Below are 22,700 nucleotides of genomic sequence, written 5' to 3'. Positions count from 1 at the left end.
TAGATGTCGTGTAGTCGATGTTCCATGTGGGCTTTATGAGGCGATCTCCGATTAGGGCTGTGTTCGCCTTAGACCACTCAGTCCAGAGCTTTCCAGCATGTTTTATTGCATCCGGTTTCTAATTTTGTTTTTTAATTAAAGCCATTTGTGAGAATGTTCTTTCAACTGCTGCATTACTAATTGGTAAAGAGAGGAGAGACAGCGCAAAACTTCCCTATTCTTGGAAGATATGTTCACATCCACCCAAAATTCTTCAACAACTGTGTCCTCAGTATGGGGTCAAGATATCAAGTTAACCTTATTCCACTGCTGTTCAAGCTGAGCAGTACAGATTTTCCCAGGTCAGATGCAAATATGATAATTTAGCTAGCCTAATGGGCTACGTTCACCTAATGATACGAACTGTTCACCTAATTATCTGATAACCTACATCGCAATTCTTATAGAAATTTATACAAATTGTTTCTCCACCGTCATTTAACATCTTCTTCTTCAATATTTGATTCTGTAAGCAACACATGAAAGGACACACCAAACTATACATCTCCTACCTGAAGCCAAATGCTTTCATTTGAAATGTCAAAGTTTAGTACAGAATTCCATGTGCTTAATGCGGTGGACCTTACGATTCAGTGGAGAGTGTCTTTATAAAGGACCATCACCTCAAGTTTTACTGGACTGGCTTTTTCCAACTGAAATAATTTGTTTACCCTGTTGAGTTATTGTAAAATTGGCATCCGGAATGCAAGATATAATTTATTTTTAATGGCACTGTACATTTGGAACAGAATTTCAGGCATTTGATTACCCTCCATATATTTTTCTATCTGAAAATGGCTGCTCAATCTGTGTGTGTGTCTTCTCCTTCACCACCCCACCCCTCCGACAGACTTATCAGCCAGCTGGCTCCCCAGAGAGTGACAGCTAGGTTCTAGAAACAACCCTGGCGAGTGACAGAAGTCAGAGAGATGTGACCAAGGAGGGGGAGAAGCAGTAAATTTATTCTGTGGAGGTGACCCAGCCAGGTCACAGGAGGAGGGCAGTTGTGGTGCTGCAGCAAGGGTGGACAAAATAGGGTTGGCAAATACTACAGTATCATTAATTGAAACACCCCTCCTACTCTCTTGCAAAAAAAATCTTGTGATTTCAGTTTTTTTATATCATACAAATAAATATTTGCCATTTAAACGAATATTAAAAATGTAAAAAAGTAATAGAGCTTGGCACTCACTAGACTCCTGCCCACATGCGATAGGCCCTGTCCCCGAGATCCCTTTTCCTGTTGATTTGTATTGTTTTCCCCACATTGCAATTCTACCAATTGGCGCAGGACACCTACCCATCTACTGCCTGAATGACTATATCCCCTCCAAATACCCCTTACATGCTGTGCCCTTACACCATGAGCAGGGGAAGCCCAAAACGCTGCCCCAGGGACTTCCATGAGACTCGGTTTAGCAGAGATTACTTATGAAATGCGTGGAGCTCTGAGGTGGATCTAAGAATAGCCATTCTAACTCAATCGCAATGTTCCGATCAGGGAGCTATTTGACCAGCATGGGCGCACTGAGGAGAGATTTCCACTGACATATCTCATACGTGGGTACCAACCTCCCTGGAGTCCCAGGAACCGCTTTTTGTAAGACCAGGAAAAGCAGCCGCATGCCTGAAGCCCTGATGTAGATCGGAGAATAGCCGTAACCCGGTAAAACTTTACCAGATCATAACTCGGGCACAGATTCTCAGATCATGGCGCTTTTAAGACAGTATGCTCTGTCACCAGCTTTAAAATGATGTATAGCATGTGGGGATATGTTGTGTTATCATGAAGTTATTGTGGAAAATATGTTTATGTTGTAAACCCATGCAATGCGTGTTGGTGTCTGGTAGTAAGTTAAAACCTTAGGTCTTAACCTAATTATGTCTCAGACACCAATACACTAGGGAGTGGTTTGCACTGTTCTGGCTAAAGACCCCCTGTTGTGTGTAGGGGTATACATACATGTGTTTTCCATGCAATAAACAGTTCACTTGTCTTACTTAATATGACTGGTCTCGTCCACTATATTAGGGAATTATACAAGTAACAAAAAGGGCTATGATCGCTATATCCTGTAGCTATAAACACTGTATGCTACAGCTGAATCCAGGACCAGCGGAGGATTGCAGATGTGGCAATCAAGGGACACTAAGAGACCTTGCCTCACGTGACAGTATATTATTGCATGAGTGTGTATGTGTATATTTTGTGATTTCCTCTGATGTTATAGTAGTGTTGGGGTAGTCCTACAATAATATTCTGGGACTTTGAGACATGGTACTGTCCAAATTTATGCAAGTCATTTATGAAAAAGCATTTGTGTTAAATGAGAAATGTTCACCACTAGAGAGCACTCTATCAGTAGATAATATTCTTCTGCTACTTTATAAAGTCTACACACATGGGGTAAATCACAAAAGTCTGATTTTTTTTTTTTTTTTTTTTTTTAAATTCTTTATTTTTGTTGTGCACATATATATCACAGGCAGGTAAGAGGTGCCCCAAAAGCAATCCTCCAACGTATCCCATGCTCAACTTGCGGGGCACAAGATGAACAGGCACATTTTATAATATAATATTAACAAATAGAGACAGTCGCTTGTTTAAGTAGCTAGGTAGTTAGTTCCAGTTAAATCATTGCGGTGGCTATGCGTTTGATATCTAAACGTTAGTGACATCGCTTTAGTGCTAGTAGTAAACAATTCTGTTACACAACGTATTTTATGTGAGTAGAGTAACATATTATGAGTAGGCATTAAGCATGCGTCGATTAGTAGTAGGATGCAGTTAGTCACTATGCTTTAAGTTACTAAACAATGTTGGCACGTAAGATATATCGTGAAAGATAAGAAATAAAAAAAAAAAAAAAAAAAAGTAAAACAAAGCCTTGTGAGTAAGCAGTAAGTATGTATTTGTTAGCAACAGGCTAAATTCAGCTAATATGGCTGGAGCATGCAGTAAAGCTATCGCTGAATATTTGGATGCATGCCTACTGAATGCTGTATAGAGTTTAAAGAGCGTCAGATTAAAATATAAAATAATGATTTATACGTATAAGACATGCTAGGCAGATGGAAATTAACAATTCCTCATGTGTGAAACAACTATTATACTAAGTTCCTCTGGGGTCCCCCAGGCAAAAGTCCCTCACCGAACTGGCTGGCAGGCAGGTTAAAGGTAGGTGTCATAGCTGTGAGGTGAAATGTGGTTTATGTTGCTTGGTCCAGCCGCAGAAGGGTCGCCTGTTCTGCTTCCGCGGAGCTGCCAGTCTTTTGCAATAAGGCGTTCAGCCGATGCCTTGGCTGGGCGTCATGTGAGTAGTGTCTCTGTGACTTGGAGGGTAGGCAGGGTAAGTAGGGAAACCGAAGCCCTGGGAATAGGGGTTCAGGAAGGCAGCGTTTGTCCCAAAGTTGTAATATTTCTCCCTCCGGCCCCAGGCTGTATCGCTGGTTTGCGGTTGTCTGCTTTCTGGGGGGGTGTATGGATGATCTGGCGCTGGGTGCCGGTCGGTGGTTGTCGGGACCGCTGAGTGGTAGGCTGGTCGGGTCCTGTGCCGTGTCTTTGTCTCGGTTATGTCGTTATTTGAGGGGCCCGGCGCCCCTGCCTGCTTTTTCGAGGTTTGGCTCCGTTCCAGTCTGGGGGCCGCTTTAAAGTTGCGAGGGGGATTCCTCTTTAGCTTACGCCGGGTGGCCGGGCGGATCCATGCCACCGCCTCTCTCATTGCCAGGTTGTACAACCGTTTCTGGGCTCTGAGCTTCGCCCACAAGTAGGTACCTAGTCGGTTGATGAACTCCTGTGCATACTGGGGTGGCTTTGTGAGTGTGCGTTTGGGCTGTGCCGCCATCTTGGTTGGGCCCCGTAGGTTGCACGTGGAGTTTGGTCTTCCTAATCCAGGGATCTTCTGGCTCGTTTCTCGCTTAGTTGTGCCGGGATATCCCACACCGGCAGGGGGGGGTGATCAGGGCCTCAACGCCGCAGCGTTTTCCACGGGTTTGCCGGCGTGGAGGTCGGCCGCCACTCACACGTCTGCACCCGCTGGTAGGCCGCAACTCTGCGTTAGCTTTAAAATGCCTCCCGGAGGTCTGGCTAGATACGTCCCGGGATACTGCCGCTGCTCTGCTGTGCCAGGTAAGTGAGCTCGGTGTGATTTGTCGGGTTAAATCGCCTATTTGCAGGTCATCACACGGAGCTCTGGTTTAGTGCGACCAGTCGGCTCGGCATCCAGGCCCCGCCCCCCAAAGTCTGATTTTTTTTTTTTGTGATTCAAAGTGTATTTTTCAATTTTAGCCCAGTTAGAAAAAGTCTGAAAGTCAGCTATGTTTTCAGTTTAGCTGTACAGGGAGTGCAGAATTATTAGGCAAGTTGTATTTTTGAGGATTAATTTTATTATTGAACAACAACCATGTTCTCAATGAACCCAAAAAACTCATTAATATCAAAGCTGAATATTTTTGGAAGTAGTTTTTAGTTTGTTTTTAGTTTTAGCTATTTTAGGGGGATATCTGTGTGTGCAGGTGACTATTACTGTGCATAATTATTAGGCAACTTAACAAAAAACAAATATATACCCATTTCAATTATTTATTTTTACCAGTGAAACCAATATAACATCTCAACATTCACAAATATACATTTCTGACATTCAAAAACAAAACAAAAACAAGTCAGTGACCAATATAGCCACCTTTCTTTGCAAGGACACTCAAAAGCCTGCCATCCATGGATTCTGTCAGTGTTTTGATCTGTTCACCATCAACATTGCGTGCAGAAGCAACCACAGCCTCCCAGACACTGTTCAGAGAGGTGTACTGTTTTCCCTCCTTGTAAATCTCACATTTGATGATGGACCACAGGTTCTCAATGGGGTTCAGATCAGGTGAACAAGGAGGCCATGTCATTAGATTTTATTCTTTTATACCCTTTCTTGCCAGCCATGCTGTGGAGTACTTGGACGCGTGTGATGGAGCATTGTCCTGCATGAAAATCATGTTTTTCTTGAAGGATCCAGACTTCTTCCTGTACCACTGCTTGAAGAAGGTGTCTTCCAGAAACTGGCAGTAGGACTGGGAGTTGAGCTTGACTCCATCCTCAACCCGAAAAGGCCCCACAAGCTCATCTTTGATGATACCAGCCCAAACCAGTACTCCACCTCCACCTTGCTGACGTCTGAGTCGGACTGGAGCTCTCTGCCCTTTACCAATCCAGCCACGGGCCCATCCATCTGGCCCATCAAGACTCACTCTCATTTCATCAGTCCATAAAACCTTAGAAAAATCAGTCTTGAGATATTTCTTCGCCCAGTCTTGACGTTTCAGCTTGTGTGTCTTGTTCAGTGGTGGTCGTCTTTCAGCCTTTCTTACCTTGGCCATGTCTCTGAGTATTGCACACCTTGTGCTTTTGGGCACTCCAGTGATGTTGCAGCTCTGAAATATGGCCAAACTGGTGGCAAGTGGCATCTTGGCAGCTGCACGCTTGACTTTTCTCCGTTCATGGGCAGTTATTTTGCGCCTTGGTTTTTCCACACGCTTCTTGCGACCCTGTTGACTATTTTGAATGAAACGCTTGATTGTTCGATGATCACACTTCAGAAGCTTTGCAATTTTAAGAGTGCTGCATCCCTCTGCAAGATATCTCACTATTTTTGACTTTTCTGAGCCTGTCAAGTCCTTCTTTTGACCCATTTTGCCAAAGGAAAGGAAGTTGCCTAATAACTATGCACACCTGATATAGGGTGTTGATGTCATTAGACCACACCCCTTCTCATTACAGAGATGCACATCACCTAATATGCTTAATTGGTAGTAGGCTTTCGAGCCTATACAGCTTGGAGTAAGACAACATGCATAAAGAGAATGATGTGGTCAAAATACTCATTTGCCTAATAATTCTGCACTCCCTGTATAGAGAAACTGAGTAGTCCACTTTGGCTGGTTTTATAAAAGGTAAGGGAAGAAGTGGGTGGTGCGGAGGCAGCAATTGTGTGCATAAAACAATCATCATAAATAGCGCATGCACTCAAGGGTGACAGGCTGCCCAGAGGTGATGCCATTCAAAGCTGCCTATATGCCAAGTGCTGCTATAGTTATGGGTTTAAATGTTGTGAATTGTATTGGAAGTTCATGGATAAACAGTCACTCATATTGCACTTCCCATCAGTCCTCTCAATATTAGGACTCTTAACAATCCCAGTTTTGGCAGGACTGCCTTGATTTCGGGGTCCTGTCCCACCATCCCAATTTAGTTCAGTGGAGTTTCGCATCTGGGGACACCAGGGAACTGTCCCTGGGAAGCACAACGCAAGCACATTATTAGATGCACTCGCACAGTGCAACTGGCTGTTGGACCATGCGGAAAGTGCTTCATCAGTGCTCTGTGCATAGTCCTACAAGAAGAGGCCAGCCAGGTGGCTAGCTGTCAGCCTGGTGTGCTCAATTTCAGGCTGATATGCCCCATTCAGTGGGCAGAGTTGCGTCCTGGCTATGCCCTAGAAGGCCTTTCCACCCGTACCTATTACAAACCTTCCAGTGTTGGGAGGTATACAATACAAATTGACAGAGCTAGTCTGTTGGGCGATCAGGAGAATTAAGTGAAAACCATCAGCGTTATTCACTAAAGTGAGAATTCCAATCGAACGCATCATCCATGGACACCAGGGAACAAAATAAGGAGAGCGTGACAGGAGTCCAAAATTGGGACAGACCCACCAAAATCGTTACAACTGAGTAACATGCAGATGCTAATTTTATTTTGATTAAATTTTCCAATGCATGTAGACTGTGAGACGTTTTTGTTTCAAGTTTAGTGGTTGGGTATGAACAAGGAGTTCACCAGGTTTTCTCCAAATTTTGTTTTCTTAAGTCAAGAGACAAACATTCAATTCTGGATCATTCTCATAAAAGAAATGAGCCACCGGATATTAATTACTCTCAGACTGACATCCATGTTACCATTAAAGTATTTTGATGAGGTAATAATTTTAAAAAAAAAAAAAAACGTGTAAATGATCAAATAAATATGAAGTCAATTGGCCTTGTCAACTTCTCACAAATTTCTCCCTAATTATGTGAATTACAACTTAAGGATGGAATGACAGAACTGCATTATCTTTAAGACAGCAATTAACATAAAGTCATGAGTTAGTGTCATTAATAAATTCATACTATGGTAATCACAGAATGTGTACCATGATGATTTCTGAGGAAAAACAAGTCATTTTGCTGCAAATTTATTTTAAATGTTTGTGCTCCCATTAGTGTGATTTTCCTTATTTCATTGTTTTCAAAACTGACAAAGCCTGTTCTGGGTGCAGTAGCCCTTCCAATGTATTTGTGGATGGTGTAGCTGTATGCTTGTTTTGGCAGAAGAAGATCTATGAACTTGACCGCATGTTGAGTGTGCTTGATCTAAATGGGATAAACCTAGGTTTATGAGAAAGTGAGTTCGGTGGTTTTGCACAGTAGATTTTTGATGGCAGATAGATTAGTGTTTGGCTGAACTAATGTTTTCCAAAAAAATTTATTTAATTCGGGACACTCCAACACATTCATTTGACAGTTCAGCTTGTCCGATTATCGTCTATGCAAAAAGTATTTGGGAAGATGATTTGGACAAACCAAAAAGGGCACGTAAATGGTCCAATCGGTGTACTGGAAAATAAGTATAAATATTATGTATATATTTTTCAGTACACACATAGGTGCACACAGGTCAAGAGAGAAAAAGTAACCAACAAAAGGAAAAAGAGGAGCGGTAAAAAAGATATATCAATGTTTATAAAATATATATTTATTAAATATATAAATATAGATTTTTTTTCCCCTCCATTGGTCACTTCTGTTTCATTTGTAAATTAAATCAACGTTTATTGGGCGATCTGTCATTTTTTTGTTACGAATAATTATCTTGCGATACAAGTGAGATAATTATCGTGAGTCTTTTTTTTTTCAGTTTTATGTAAATATGGTTCTTAGGTGATATGCAATTTAAGCGACCCATAGATCAGACCTGTAGAAAACTAATGCATAAGTCTACTGGTAGATGCAGTCTGTGATTTTAGAAATGTGCTACACATTGAGGATATGCTTAACTTTTTTTTTTTGCTAAAATCTGAATTGAGAAAATTACAAGTGACTTAAAGGTGAATTTAAAATTGTAAGCTACAGAAGCTGAACTGGAGTTAGGTTTCTACTTAAAAAAGGTTTGCTAACAATTTTAAATTATTTTTGAATTCACGTTGGATTCTCAACAACTCTGAAGAATATCCTTGATAAGACTTTTTGATGGACGATCATGAGATGCTCCCTATATTGCAACCCCTTCACGAGTGAGGACTTAAACACATACTTATTTATTAAAGTGTGAATTCAAAGTGAATTTCAAATTGAAGGTTAGAATAGCTGAACTGAAAGCAAAGCACAATTTACTCGGACATTTTTTCTAGTTCATCTATTTTGACCTGAAATTTAAAAAAAACAAATTAAATTCACCTGACAGGGCTATTCAATAAAGTGATATTTGTCGGGAATTCAAAGTGGATTTCAAATGTAAGATACAAATATAATAAAAATGAAGTATAGTTCATTAATGTTCAAAACCAAAATACCTTATATGCTAAAGCTACAGTTCCACTGACAAAGCATTTTCAGTGTTCCAACACAAATACAAAACCCAAAGTCTTTACATCATGCATTTTGTTCCATAAATATCTTTTTTTAGAAGCGGTGTCATAATTACTACCATCTGTTGCCTGTCACTCAGACAGTTACTCCTGCTTTACAGCATGTTGAAATAATGAATACTTATTCCCCTTACCAATAAAACCTATATGTCTCTTACTACAGCTTCTGCAAGAACTGCAAAGGTAAGCATATACTTTTAGCATATATATTTTTTTCCATTTCTTTTTTCCTAAACGTTTATAATGTGTTATCCAATGCAATAAGGAAATAAGGATTACCTTCAACCTGCAGTCAGGGGAAGGTTGGCAATTACCCCCTGGCATATAGGGGTTATGGGCCACAAAACCATATTTTTTTTAATTTATTTATTTATTAATAGCAACTGGAGACATTTGGGATTTTCTGTAGGCAGAGTACTGTAGGAACGAAGCAGCAGGGAAGAATCGGGCCGAGTGTTTGTTGGGTCAGCTCTGTAGGTTAGTAGTCTGTATCTCAATGTGCTGTAATCCTAGACTGTCACACTTCAATGTTTACAGAAATGTGAGATTTGTGAGGTTGATGTGCAAAAATAGAATATTCATTTGTACTTGGACCAAAAGTTGCCAGGCCTCCCCTGGCTGGAGTTACCTTTTAAATAAATGAAAGGTATTGGCAGATTCCTATCGTAATTATATCACAGTCATTAAATTGACTCTGCCATCAGAAATATTCTATGAACCATAACATTTCCAGCGAACTGTCTGTGCAAGGCATCACAAGAGACTTCAAATAACTAATTACTGTTTCATGGTTTCCTGTACAAGCAAAGCTGGGGGCTCCTCCACCAATTATAGACTCTGATTGGCTGTTGACATTACATATTTTTTTTAAAGCTTTGTTATTTAACATTAGCTATTACTGAGGGTTTTAAAATTGTGATGCAAATCAACACTGAAAAACTAACAATGCCATTGTCATGTTCAGAGTTCAGACAGAATGCTGAAACGTGCTCGATTTGCGTTGCCAGAATAACGCGGCAGTGTGCCGGCAGAATTATGGAACTGGCAATTTGCATTAACAAAGTGCCCACAAGAGCATTCCTTAACAGAAATTATGCCAGAATGCTGTGTCAGAATGCTGAATGCTGTTAATGCAAATTGCCAGTTCCATAATTTCTGCCGGCACACTGCCGCGTTATTCTGGCAACGCAAATCGAGCACATTTCAGTATAATTTTTTTATGTAGACCAATAGAAAGACAATAGGGCGATTAAAGAGTTTTCCTGACCACTCCTCTTTGCCATGTCATGATAGTGCATTTTGACTTGTGGTGTGATTTGGTTTATGACTTGGCTCTATTATCTGACTGTTATGACCTCTGGCATCAATAACTTTGGCTCTGTTTAACCATTCTCCCAATTCTCTCTGATGCTTGGCCTTTGCCAGTCCCTGTTTACTCATGTCTGCTTGCGGACTGTAATATATACTTTTATACATTAAGCTCGACCACCCCAAGGATCGCCAATATATTTTTCTATAGTTTAGGATATTCATAGTCCTCTGCTTTGCATATTGTTTATTGGTGTTGTGGCAGAAGCAGCCACAAGAGACTGTTACCTGAAATGTTATATTGTATTTGAACTACATGTCCCTAAATGTACCTTGTATTTTAATAGCATGTTAATGCAATCGGTTCCCGAACCAGAAACTCTTAGCCGGTTCGGGAACCGATTGAAAGTACCGAATGCAAGACCACCCTGCTGTAGTCGTGTGCCTCTCCTTAATATAAGGAAACAATGTTGCAAGAACCGTAATTGGGTTCGTGGGTGCCCGCCGTTCGCATAATAACCACGTGGCGGCGACCATCTTAACTCCCGAACAGCGGTGTTTGGTCGTCGAGCGTCTGGAACTAAAATCGGACGCTCGACTACCCAGATACCGCTCAGACCTCCAGGACCACCAAAACGCACGATTCATCCGAACTAGACTAGGGGATTCATCCGAACGTAAGATTAGAGCCGGATGGCTGAAATGTTCGGTACTTTTTGCTCCGTGAAATAGACCGACCACAGGGCCAGAATCCATGGAGCTGTTTTCGGCTACCGAATCCCTGCAGTCGGTCAAATCTTTAAATGTCTTTAACTCCCGAACCCCTGGTCTGATCTGGGTGAATTTTGAGTATGTTGCTCACCCAGAACAGACCTACCAGGGGACCCCTCGTTTGTCACCGTACCCCCTGTATTTAGGGGTGTAACGGACCGTTTCAGCATATGAGGGGTTAAAATCCGTTTAGGCGATAATCCCCTTTACAGATGCACAGGCAGCTACTGCAAACACCATTCTCCCGACTGGAGACACACGAACACTGGATCCGAGAAACCTTTTAAATTCTCCCAAGCATATGAATGCTGTAGACCATTGAATAGGAACCATACGAATAGGCTTGTACTCCTAGCAGTCAACTGGAACAGCATGCAATAAATCCTTCCCCCCAATAATGAGACGACACATCACTTTGAGGGTAAAACAGGAACTGAGGACTGGCTCATCCAGCCTGGCTTTTATTTCCAACTCACACATACAGGCCACACCCAGGGGGAGGCATAAAAGAACCAATGACATAGATGTTACCTCCCACACATCCCCTCCCCTTAGTGTGACACATAATCCCATTATGCATACAGTGTAAAATATACTTTTGCACAACTTTCATAACTTTAAAACCATACATCACATTCACATAAAAATACATATCCACAATCAATCCATTCAGGGGAACAACATATTAAAAAATGGCATGAATCCGACCAGGGGTTCAAAAGTTACTAAAAGTATCTTTTGTTCCTTTCTGGCTGGCAGAAAAAAACATCCCCACAATGCACCCTGGTTTCCTCCCTTCTGCCCTGGAGTTAATTGGAGAAGTAATCCAATTACCCAGGACTAAAGGCAGACTCCATTAACCACATGGTTGCAAAACGACATAAAACACTTTAAAATACATAAAGTCACATTTACACATAACATACAGACATTTCACCTATCCCCAGATAGCTGGGATCTGCATGCACAAAACTACCGAATAGCGCGCAGATCATACTCACACAGTACAATTGCCATGGAGCTAAAGTCTTTCCCATAGTCTTTCATTATATGAATAGGCTCCATGGTATGGCTATCTGGGGTATCACATTCCCATAAAGTCTGGTCCATAGTCCAAAGGCAAGAGGCGGGCAATCAGCCCCCTCCAAGGACACGTGGCGAGGTCGGTTTCACCACACTTCTCCCCTTTACCCCCCAGACTAACAGGGTACTTGACCTCCTGCCGGTCAGTGCCCTTGTTAGTCCAGCAGCCCACCCACAAGACAGAAACAGCAGTACAGCCCACCCACAAGAAACCATTACTACACCTGGGTAAGGGAGAATCTTGTCCATGTCCAGGTGCCTTACCACGGCTGTGTGGGGGACTGGTAGGCTGCCTTGGTGGGTTGCTGAGGGTGCAGAGACCAGCGGTACTCTGTCCTGGTGCCAGCACTACCCCGGGAGTAGCCTGGTTGCAGCCTGGTTGCTGGAGACTGACTGTCTCCCCTTTAGGTGCACATCTTGGCTGTCGGAGGGAGAGACCGACTGTCTCCCCTTTGGATACATCACTCTGAGGCTGGGGAACAGGACCGACCGTCCCTACCCCTGGTGCTGTAAGTGCAGAGACTACGGTCCCATCTGCACAGTTGTGGGGCTTAACATCTCCCCTTGGTGGGTTAGGCTGCCGTGGGAGAGAGGGTGTAACAAGCTCCTCTCTCTGGACGGTGAACTGCCGCTGGGGAGGAAGGATTGCACCTTCAGCTCCCTGGGATACACACTGCCGCTGGGGAGGAAGGACTGCACCTTCTGCTCCCTGGGACACACACTGCCGCTGGGGAGGGAGGACGCTGCTCTCCTCTCCCTTCACTTCACACTGCCTTCCTGGCACATCACTTTGCTGCTGGGGGGCAGGAACAACAACCTCTGCCCCCTGTAACTCAGCCTGCCGCTGGGGAGGATGGACGACACCATCAGCTCCCTGGGGTACACACTGCCGCTGGGGAGGAAGGACTGCACCTTCTGCTCCCTGGGACACACACTGCTGCTGGGGAGGAAGGACGGCACCTTCTGCTCCCTGGGGTACACACTGCCGCTGGGGAGGAAGGACTGCACCTTCTGCTCCCTGGGACACACACTGCCGCTGGGGAGGGAGGACGCTGCTCTCCTCTCCCTTCACTTCACACTGCCTTCCTGGCACATCACTTTGCTGCTGGGGGGCAGGAACAACAACCTCTGCCCCCTGTAACTCAGCCTGCCGCTGGGGAGGATGGACGACACCATCAGCTCCCTGGGGTACACACTGCCGCTGGGGATCTGGGCCTGCTGCCCACCATCCCGTTGGGCCCGGTGGAGAGACCTCGGTCCCATCTCCACCTGCCTGTTGTGGTTCCTCACAGGACCAATCTTGTTGGTTCCTCTGCGTCATTAGCAGCATGAGGTACACCTGTAAATCGTCGTAGACCCGGGATGCCATCTGCTCCGCTCGGGCTGGTGAGAATAGAGCCATCCTGCTCCTATATTCCCTGATAAACTCGGATTCCTCCTCCTCCCTTGGAGGTGCTGCAGCAGCTGCGACTCTGTCTCCTTCCATTTTCCTGATTTCCTTTGTAGATAGGGTCGCTGTACGGATACTAGCGTTGCCCTCAATTTGTAATCCAGAAATGGTGTTGTCTGTAGCTGTCCCTCTGGTTGTAGGAACGATCCCGCCGCTTGCCACCAATTGTAACGGACCGTTTCAGCATATGAGGGGTTAAAATCCGTTTAGGCGATAATCCCCTTTACAGATGCACAGGCAGCTACTGCAAACACCATTCTCCCGACTGGAGACACACGAACACTGGATCCGAGAAACCTTTTAAATTCTCCCAAGCATATGAATGCTGTAGACCATTGAATAGGAACCATACGAATAGGCTTGTACTCCTAGCAGTCAACTGGAACAGCATGCAATAAATCCTTCCCCCCAATAATGAGACGACACATCACTTTGAGGGTAAAACAGGAACTGAGGACTGGATCATCCAGCCTGGCTTTTATTTCCAACTCACACATACAGGCCACACCCAGGGGGAGGCATAAAAGAACCAATGACATAGATGTTACCTCCCACACATCCCCTCCCCTTAGTGTGACACATAATCCCATTATGCATACAGTTTAAAATATACTTTTACACAACTTTCATAACTTTAAAACCATACATCACATTCACATAAAAATACATATCCACAATCAATCCATTCAGGGGAACAACATATTAAAAAATGGCATGAATCCGACCAGGGGTTCAAAAGTTACTAAAAGTATCTTTTGTTCCTTTCTGGCTGGCAGAAAAACATCCCCACAATGCACCCTGGTGTTGGGGAAAATATTGGTGGTGAGAGAAGGATTATACAACACCTGGTTTCCTCCCTTCTGCCCTGGAGTTAATTGGAGAAGTAATCCAATTATCCAGGACTAAAGGCAGACTCCATTAACCACATGGTTGCAAAACGACATAAAACACTTTAAAATACATAAAGTCACATTTACACATAACACACAGACATTTCACCTATCCCCAGATAGCTGGGATCTGCACGCACAAAACTACCGAATAGCGCGCAGATCATACTCACACAGTACAATTGCCATGGAGCTAAAGTCTTTCCCATAGTCTTTCATTATATGAATAGGCTCCATGGTATGGCTATCTGGGGTATCACATTCCCATAAAGTCTGGTCCATAGTCCAAAGGCAAGAGGCGGGCAATCAGCCCCCTCCAAGGACACGTGGCGAGGTCGGTTTCGCCACAAGGGGACATCCAGAAACTGGGGAAAACTCTGTTCCCACTAATGAGCTTAACTGCTAATCTAAGGGGAGGAGAGGGAGAGGAGGTGACTACGATGTGATTGGATATTTTAAGTTACCTCCCTTGCATGGGAAAAAGACATAAAAGCAAATGTGTGAATAAAGCTGACAGTTGACCTCCAAGCTATGTGTCGTCTAGTTCTTGGAGGGAAGGGATTGTAACTACGCTACCTGTTTTATACCTGTCTTGGATTGCTGTTCCTGTCTACCAGCGGAGCTACCTTGGATCATACCTCTACTCCGCTACAGGTGTTAAGTCTTGACAACCATTTAAACTTATTATGTCATGCCTCTGAACTTCAAAGTCTGTAGAATCGTGACGCCGGAGGAAGGGAAGTAGAAGGGGCACGCTAGTTATATGATTGTGTCACTGACTCTAAGAAAAGGGCGTGGATAGAAGTGGGACACCAGGGAATTAAGTTGGGTCGATGGGACAGGTCTGGAAAATCGAGACTGTCCTGCCAGAATATGGACTGTCTTGCCTGAATTGGGACAGTTGGGAACCATGCTGTAACTTGCTTGGATGAAATATTATATTTGTGTATTAGTATTATTGTTTTAGACTGATTTGTGGAAATAGATGTACAGGTGACAGTGGCATTTTGACAAGCATTTTGCTGGCGTTTTCATTTTTATTGCATGCAGCATTTCTCAGCCGGTCTGTGGCAGCCTACTCGTAGGTGACCCACATGTTGCCTCCCTTTCCCTTAATGGTTATAGCTCAGAGAGCATAGTATAGTGTTAAAGCTGTTAAAGCAGATTCACCCCAAGCACTAGCCGAGACTTAGAGTAGGGTGAAGTAGAACGAATAAAAAAAAAAATAATTAGTTTATACTAACAACAATACATCTTGTGACATACCTGGTGCCCAGGTGTCCGTACCTGATCAGATAATTTAATTAGCGATCGGATATCTTTGCGACGATTAGCAATTTCACACAAAAAAGCAGAGTTCCCATGCCTATGTCCCCAAACAAGGGCTGTCTCTGAAAAGCGCTCTTTTGAACACCCTTTCTGTCCAATAAGTGCTTGGATAGATGGTGGCTGGCCTGAGTTGGCTAGAAGTAAAGTTTTTTTTTGACAGTCCTCCGATCCAGTGCAGAGTTCCATAGGGAAAGGTGGGATATCCTGGTCACATAAAATTATGGTGCGTTTGGTGGGTACACGGGACTTCTTCGAGTCCTGGGTACTATTTGATGCCTCACCACCTCCTCTATCACCCCTCAAAATAGCACTCTGATAGGCGACTCTGGGACCGAGAGTGCCCTAAACAAAGTTTTACCAAACTGCGGCCACTCCCCGATATGATCAGGAGTTCCAGAGGAGTTGGAGGTTACTCCTGGTCAGACGTGACATGCCTCTACGACATTCCAGCAGGTCTACGATGACTCTGGGGCCACTGGGTGCTGGGCTGGGAGGCACGGACTAAAGAGGCAAATGAGGTGAAAATAGCTCTTTTTAGATGGAGGTAATGATTGGGAGACATGTACCATTCCTGGGTGACCAGGGTGGTCTGTCGCTGGGTCCATATGCAACGAATGGAAAACTAGTGGATCCCCCTCAATATGTGTATGAATTACACTCTGCTCTAAATTAACTTCGGTGTTAATAAAAACTCATGGGATTCTTTATAGGAAAACTCTAACCACTACATTGTATTGTAGTGGTTATAGTGCCAGGAATGCCCTGTACTCCACCTATTGTAGGGTCTGCTGGGCTGCACCCTCCTATGCTGTAGGATCTTCTGTTATTCTCCTGAGGTAAGCACTTCCAGCTCCCTGTCGGAAGTAGTTGAGGCAGGGAGCAACGTCTCATGGATCCAATGTAAGTAGTCAAACTGTTCTAAAACGGTTTTACTACTGTCTGCCTGCCTGTGTGTAAGTGACTGCCTGCCTGTGTGTTTGCATGCCTGTGTGTGTGTGTGTGAGACTGTCTGTCTGTGTGCCTGCCTGCATGTGTGACTGTCTATCTGACTGCCTGTGTGTGTGTGTGCCTGCCTGCCTGTGTGTAACTGTCTTGACTGCTTGTGTGTGACTGTTTTCCTGTTTGTGTGACTGTCTGACTGTGTGTGTGTGTATGTCTGACTGCCTGCCTGTGTGTGTGTGTGGGGGGGGGGGGTGACTGTTTGCCTGCCTCTGTGTGTGACTGCCTCCCTGCATGTGTGACTGTCTGCTGTGTGTAACTGTTGTAACATGGAATCTATGTATCCTGGGTTGGACTGGCTAGGTCCTTCCCCGGCATTCATGTTGTTTGTTGAATTCCGTAGCAGTTTGAAAAGTTCTGCTTTCCTTGCTGTAGCGGGGTAGGGGATTTGCCGTCTCCTCAATTCCGTAGTTATACAAGGGATCGTCCAGGATCTGATCGATGCTGGACTAGTTACCTCTCCTCCTTGTGTAGGAGTGATAGCTCTAGCCGGAGTGCTAGGCAGGGAGAAATCCTCTACCCCTTCCTGAGACATACTACAAACAAAACAATTAATTAGTGTATGAAAACCACTAAATTGTACTGGCAGGCTAGCTAAGCCGGATGGCGAAACATTACACTTGTTTGGTGACAGGTGAGGCCCTACTAGTTGCCAAGTGGCTTGAGAGGCTCTATCTATGCGTTGGCGCGAGGGGATTTTGAGGCCACCCGTCGTAGTGGCAGGAATTTTAGGCCTCTCTGTGACTGTAACACAGAAAAACAGGGAAAGGGAGTGACAGGTGAGGCCCTCTCTATGCAACATGCGAGGCGGCTAGCTAACGTGTGGCCCGATGGGTGTTTGCCTCTGAAACGTTGAGGCGGGGTGTTGGCCTCGCGGGACCACTTACTGATGGCAATTGCCAAGAAGGGGTAAATACCTATTGGGAAGCCTATGACCCTGTTGCCAGTACTCTAACCTAGGGGGGAGAAATGAAATGTATGGCAGAATACATATGAGCAGGTGTACGTACCTGGTAGTAATATAATAACAAATGTGGCAGGGAAAAACACAATGCTTAAAAAATGATGTAAAGTTATATATATGGCATAATTCACTATGCTGTAATATATATATATATATTACTGTACTGTAAAAGACGTATGGTTGGTTGGATCAGTATGTGTGATTCAACCAGAGAATTCATTATTTGGAAAAGGAAAACTGTATCCTTATGTATGTGTCGTAGTTTAAAACACAGAAATGAGGCCTGTAATGTAGGCTGAACCAACTTGAATGAAATGGATAAGTATGGAAGACCCCTGAAAGCGTGGGAGTCAAAATTATCCATACAGATATGTTAGCTGTTTTTTATGGACATTGGTAGAAATACTGATACCTTTAAACAGTAATGGAAATAATCTGTCTATTTAATCAATCAAATCGTTAACCGAATGGTATATACATGAAATTATGAAATGTAATCCACGAAAGGATTTGTGCGTAATGCATAGAAAGAAAACCGAAACCCAATGTGAAGGGAAACAGAAGCTGGGACGAATAGTTTAAACTTATGAATTTTATGCGAACAGCAAGCGTGTTTAAGCATAACATGAATTAAGTGCCAAACGGCAAAACAACCGAAATTATAACTTGTTTCACTGTAGCAAGGAAACAGTTATATGCGAAATGATCACTTAACTAATATATGATTAGCCGAATAACCGTACGAAATGAAGCCGCGACCGGTTGTTCATTTTGCAGCATAACAGGGAAAAACCGTAAAGTGAGGACCCGTGCTGTACCGTGCGCCGTGGGAACCGATCCTGGCATGACAGGTAGGTCTAACTTACGGTTTAGGAGTCCCTGGGACGCGATCTATGACGAAGACCGGGTCAGAAGAAGCTGGACGGACGGAAAGGCCTGAAACAGGATTCCTGGACACAGCTTGCTGCGAAAAAACTCGTGGATACTGAAAACCAAGATGGCGCCTGAGAGAACCCGGAAGTGGATCCTCATTCAACGCTGACCTCGAATGGTAAGGAGCAAGGTAAGGGGTGTGCCTTAAGTAGGCTAGGAGTGGATACCAAGTGTGGCTGAACCAACCTCGCCACTGGGCATTGGAGAAGCCTGTTTGCCCGCCTCCTGCCTGCTGACTATGGCCCCTGGGAGATTTGACCCTTTAAAAACAGGGTTGGATCATGTTGTATTGTATTATGCTGCTACTGGCCCTTTAAGAACCATCTGGGGACATACTGTGGAGTTACTGGGTGGCCACCATTTCATGTATCAGAGGCACATGGTGAGAACAATGGATGAAGCACATGGTGAGAACAATGGATGGCGGCCATTTTAACTCACAGACTTTTCTACATGGTGCCATCTCGCCGGTATTTGGTGCACAAAGACATCGTGCAGTAGTTTTAAACTATACAACAGGGGACACATTATACAGTTATTATTTTTTATATAATCTGTATATGTTCTGCGGAACCTGCATTAAACTGTATCTTCCAAACTACTGAACGGATCTGGGTGAATTTTGGATATGTGGTTCACCCAGATCCCCCGGTTCTGAGGATATACTTATATGAGGTTATTGCATGTTTTGGGGTCCCTGTGATATGTTTTATAAAACTGTATTTCTCTGTCTGTGATAATTATATTTCCCATTGTGTTCAGTAATCATATCACAGGCAGAGGGGAGGATTTTGTGTGGGAGTGTCTGTGTGTATTGTACGGATTGATTGGTTGTTCTGTAAAACCCTGTGGGCAGTACTATGTTTGTGGATTGGGAATAAAAGAGGCTGTATGTGCCAGTACAGTTAGTTCTGCTCGACCTCAAAACTAAGTGTCGTCTCGTTATTGGGGAAATTGGATTGTATGCTGATTGCCAGGAGTGTAAGCTGATTGTATGCTTTTCAGTTCAGCTGTTTACAGCATTCATATGCTTGAGAGCATTCACATGCTTCTCCAGTTCGGTGATTGTGGTGTCTGCTGCAGTGCTTGGAGTCCTCAGGAAGCGCTAGGAGCATCCTTCAACGGTGGTACCCAGTCGGGGTGCCCGTCGATCCGTTAATCCCAAGCACCTCCCACAAATCCAGGTCAAATTGCCTTAATACATATATATATATTACTCAACCATCTGGGGTGGCAAGACATTGCTTTACATATAACATACAGCAATTTATGGCGCAATGACTTATGGGGCTGGCATAGATTTTTTCCAGGGCTGCTTTGTATCCCCAGTTCGGCCCTGCATGCAGTCACACAGATAATTTTGTTGTTTCCCCACATAAAGAAGTTCTGGTAGTGACAGATAACTTGTGCTCAGCTTCCGGTGTGTGAATTATGCCATAGTAAATGAGGAAACATTTCATCTGCAAGGTACTGCAATGTTCGTAGTGTTTATAGTTTGGGTTACGATTTATTGATATCACTCAAGAAAGTAAAATAGAATTGGAAATATCCCTGATCACAGTGAAAGTCCTGTGTTTTAAGAGTTTTAAAAGCAGAGCAGATTTTCTCAGAGCAGATTTTAAAGTAGCTTTGTCACGCTCATATCCAAAATGAGTATTTCATAAGTAATAAAGATTTTGTTAAATACTCACATTGACTGTGTTGGAATTTCACTTAAAGTTACATCCAGTCAAAAGATTCAATGAGACAAAGTAGGGACGTCGATCTCTTACCCATTCCCGGAGTTCTGGGGAGATGGCTGCATAAAATTGCTTCAAGAACATGAAATGGACTATATCCTCCACGGTAGTGACTTGGCACCCGTTTACCCAATGCATGGCTGCGCGGTGTAGTCTGCAGGACCATTCGGTAAACAAGTCTTTTTCGCAATTTGCTGAATTTGCGCCGGTAGCCTCAGGGGTTACTGCATACCGGCCAGTAAGTCTTCCTTTACCCGTTTATAGCTGCGCAGATCCTCGTTGGGTACTGCCTGGAACACCTGTGGTGCTTTCTCAGTTAGTTTGCAGGCTAGGGTGGATACCCAGTCGTGGAGGGGTACCTGGTGTAGGGTGCACTGGGGCTCAAAGTCTGTCAGATATCCATCGATCTACTATTCAGGTATGAAAAGCAGTGAAGGATATTTTCCATTTTTATCGGCACTGTTGGATGAGATCCCTCTGCCAAGGGTACCGGTTGCTGTGCTTCAGCCCGCTTAAATTCGTGAACCTGCCTGTTGCTGGCGGGTCTTTTTTGTACTTCCAAGAGGTCCTTGATAGTTGTATACTTCAATCCATCATATAGCTGCTCCATCCCACCGCTGCCACCAGATGTGGTGGTATACCCACGAGTGGCTGGATTACTACCACCTAAGTTGTCCCTTCCCTTAGTATAGAAGCTCCAGAGTGATTAAGCTTTCCTGCAGAATGTACCGCTGTCTCACCCAAGCACTAGCTGAGACTTAGTAAGGGTGAAAATTAATTAAGACAAAGCACAGGAATTTATACACAGACCCCAGCATGGGGTCTCCATTCAAACTAACACAAGCCCACCCATGCACCTCTGTGTCTGGGAGGTAATTGAGTCAGCTTTCGTTTAAACTAACTATCTACCAGACAGAGAAAGTGCAATACACAAAACACCCCAACACATACACAATATAATTGAGCATGTCCATATATCATATATTCCAGGAAAAGTTTCTCTGGAGCGCCCATTCTTCCCAAAAAGTGCCCAGATCGGATGTGGCTAGCCCGAATTAGGTGGAAGTCCAAAGTACAGTGGGATGTGGCTAGCCTCCGATCTGGCGCAGGGTTCCAGAGTGCTGGCTAGAATTCCCAGGTCACCTAAAAACACAGTGCATTCCGTGGGTACATGGAGCTCCCCTAAGTCCTTAATTTCTTTCGATGCCTCACCACTCCCTCTGTTCACCCCCAATAAGTTCCCTGATTGATGGTCCTGGGACAGAGAGCATTCTGGTTAAAGTTTTAGCTGACACTGGTGACTCCACAATCCACTTAAGAGTTCCAGGGGAGTTCAGGGCTGCTCTCAGTCAGGCACGCTGCACCTCAGAAGCCCTCTGGCAAACGTACGGTGACTGTCAGGAGAGGTGGCGCTAAGCTGAGAGGCACAGGCTAGAGGGTTAGCTTTATAGTGATTACAGTCTTTTGAAAGAGGGATGGAGGTTTGGGGAGACATGTACTCAGCTAGGTGACCAGAGGATCCGTCACAGTAGAGTTACCTATTGGATAATGTCAGCTAGTGTCATTTCCCCCAACTGTCAATAGTGATGGCTTTAAGGGGGGAAAAAATGCTGTTTCTAGAGAGAATCCTCCATAAGTACTGTATTAATACAGCGCTGATGTCAGCTTCTGGCAGCTGAAGAGCCAGGTACTGAAGAGCACTGGACATAAGATAATGGCAGTGCCTGCGAGGGACAAGTTTCAAGTAAGTATAACCTATCTTCCCATGCCTCCCCATGGCCACAGGATCTCTAGCGGCAATGTCACCGTCAGTTGTCTTTGTATATTATGCAAAGACCCCTAACAGTGACAGAGCTACTTTAAAGCATCAGTCTAATCGGGAGCTCCACTACATCTGGTGGTAAAAGTGGGATAGTACATCACAACGGAAGAGTGCAAGCTACAGCCTGCTAAGATTCGTGACTTTGGATGACCGGTGAATGGAGAGGAGTTATGCAGCACTGAAACAAAGCACTCTCAAGGAACCACTACAGGCAAGAGGATGGATATCCAGCAACAAGCCAAAGGCTACCCTTGTCGCTGAACTCATGGAGGGTGACAGAACAAGCAGCGCTTCTTTCCACTCATCCATGGATGTATCAGGTCCTCGCCTCCACACTCACCTTCCTCGCCCTCCTGCGCAGCGTCTCTCTCTCTACTAAACAGTTATCCCTGACAGAATGAGACAGACTTCCAGTGGAAGGTGAGAACCCAGCAGGCCTTTTATGAGACTCACCCCTCCAAGGAGACAGTCCGGCAGACTATCACGGAGGTCAATGCATACCTGACCGCACAAGCCAAACAGGACGTCCACATCCGGTTGTCCAAAAGACAGTCGTTGGAAGGGTCAGAGGCAGTGTCACTCAACTCCGTGAAACAGAAAATAGGATAACCTATACTTGTGCTCGAAACCCCAGGCTAGGGGTCTGTGTATACAAGCTAGTATTGTTCCAATAAAGGTTGTTGTTCTCTCCAACA

General features: G+C 44.3%; 1 protein-coding gene across 4 annotated transcripts in view; it reads left to right on the top strand.

Annotated features, from left to right (window-relative positions):
* The first annotated feature begins 8,798 nt into the window (after nt 1–8,798).
* The window catches only part of GMIP (GEM interacting protein), a 122,163-nt gene continuing 108,261 nt past the window's right edge, over nt 8,799–22,700 (top strand). For 3 of the 4 annotated variants that reach the window (XM_063449213.1, XM_063449212.1, XM_063449211.1), the window contains exon 1: nt 8,799–8,900. In XM_063449213.1, the coding sequence (XP_063305283.1) occupies nt 8,865–8,900 (36 nt within the window). In that variant the 5' untranslated portion in view covers nt 8,799–8,864. The remainder of the gene's footprint in view (nt 8,901–22,700) is intronic. The other variant, XM_063449215.1, reaches the window with a different exon arrangement.

The sequence above is a fragment of the Pelobates fuscus genome, chromosome 3, assembly GCF_036172605.1.
Source record: "Pelobates fuscus isolate aPelFus1 chromosome 3, aPelFus1.pri, whole genome shotgun sequence".
In the NCBI taxonomy this organism is placed as follows: domain Eukaryota; kingdom Metazoa; phylum Chordata; class Amphibia; order Anura; family Pelobatidae; genus Pelobates; species Pelobates fuscus.
This window is presented reverse-complemented; position numbering and strand designations above follow the sequence as displayed.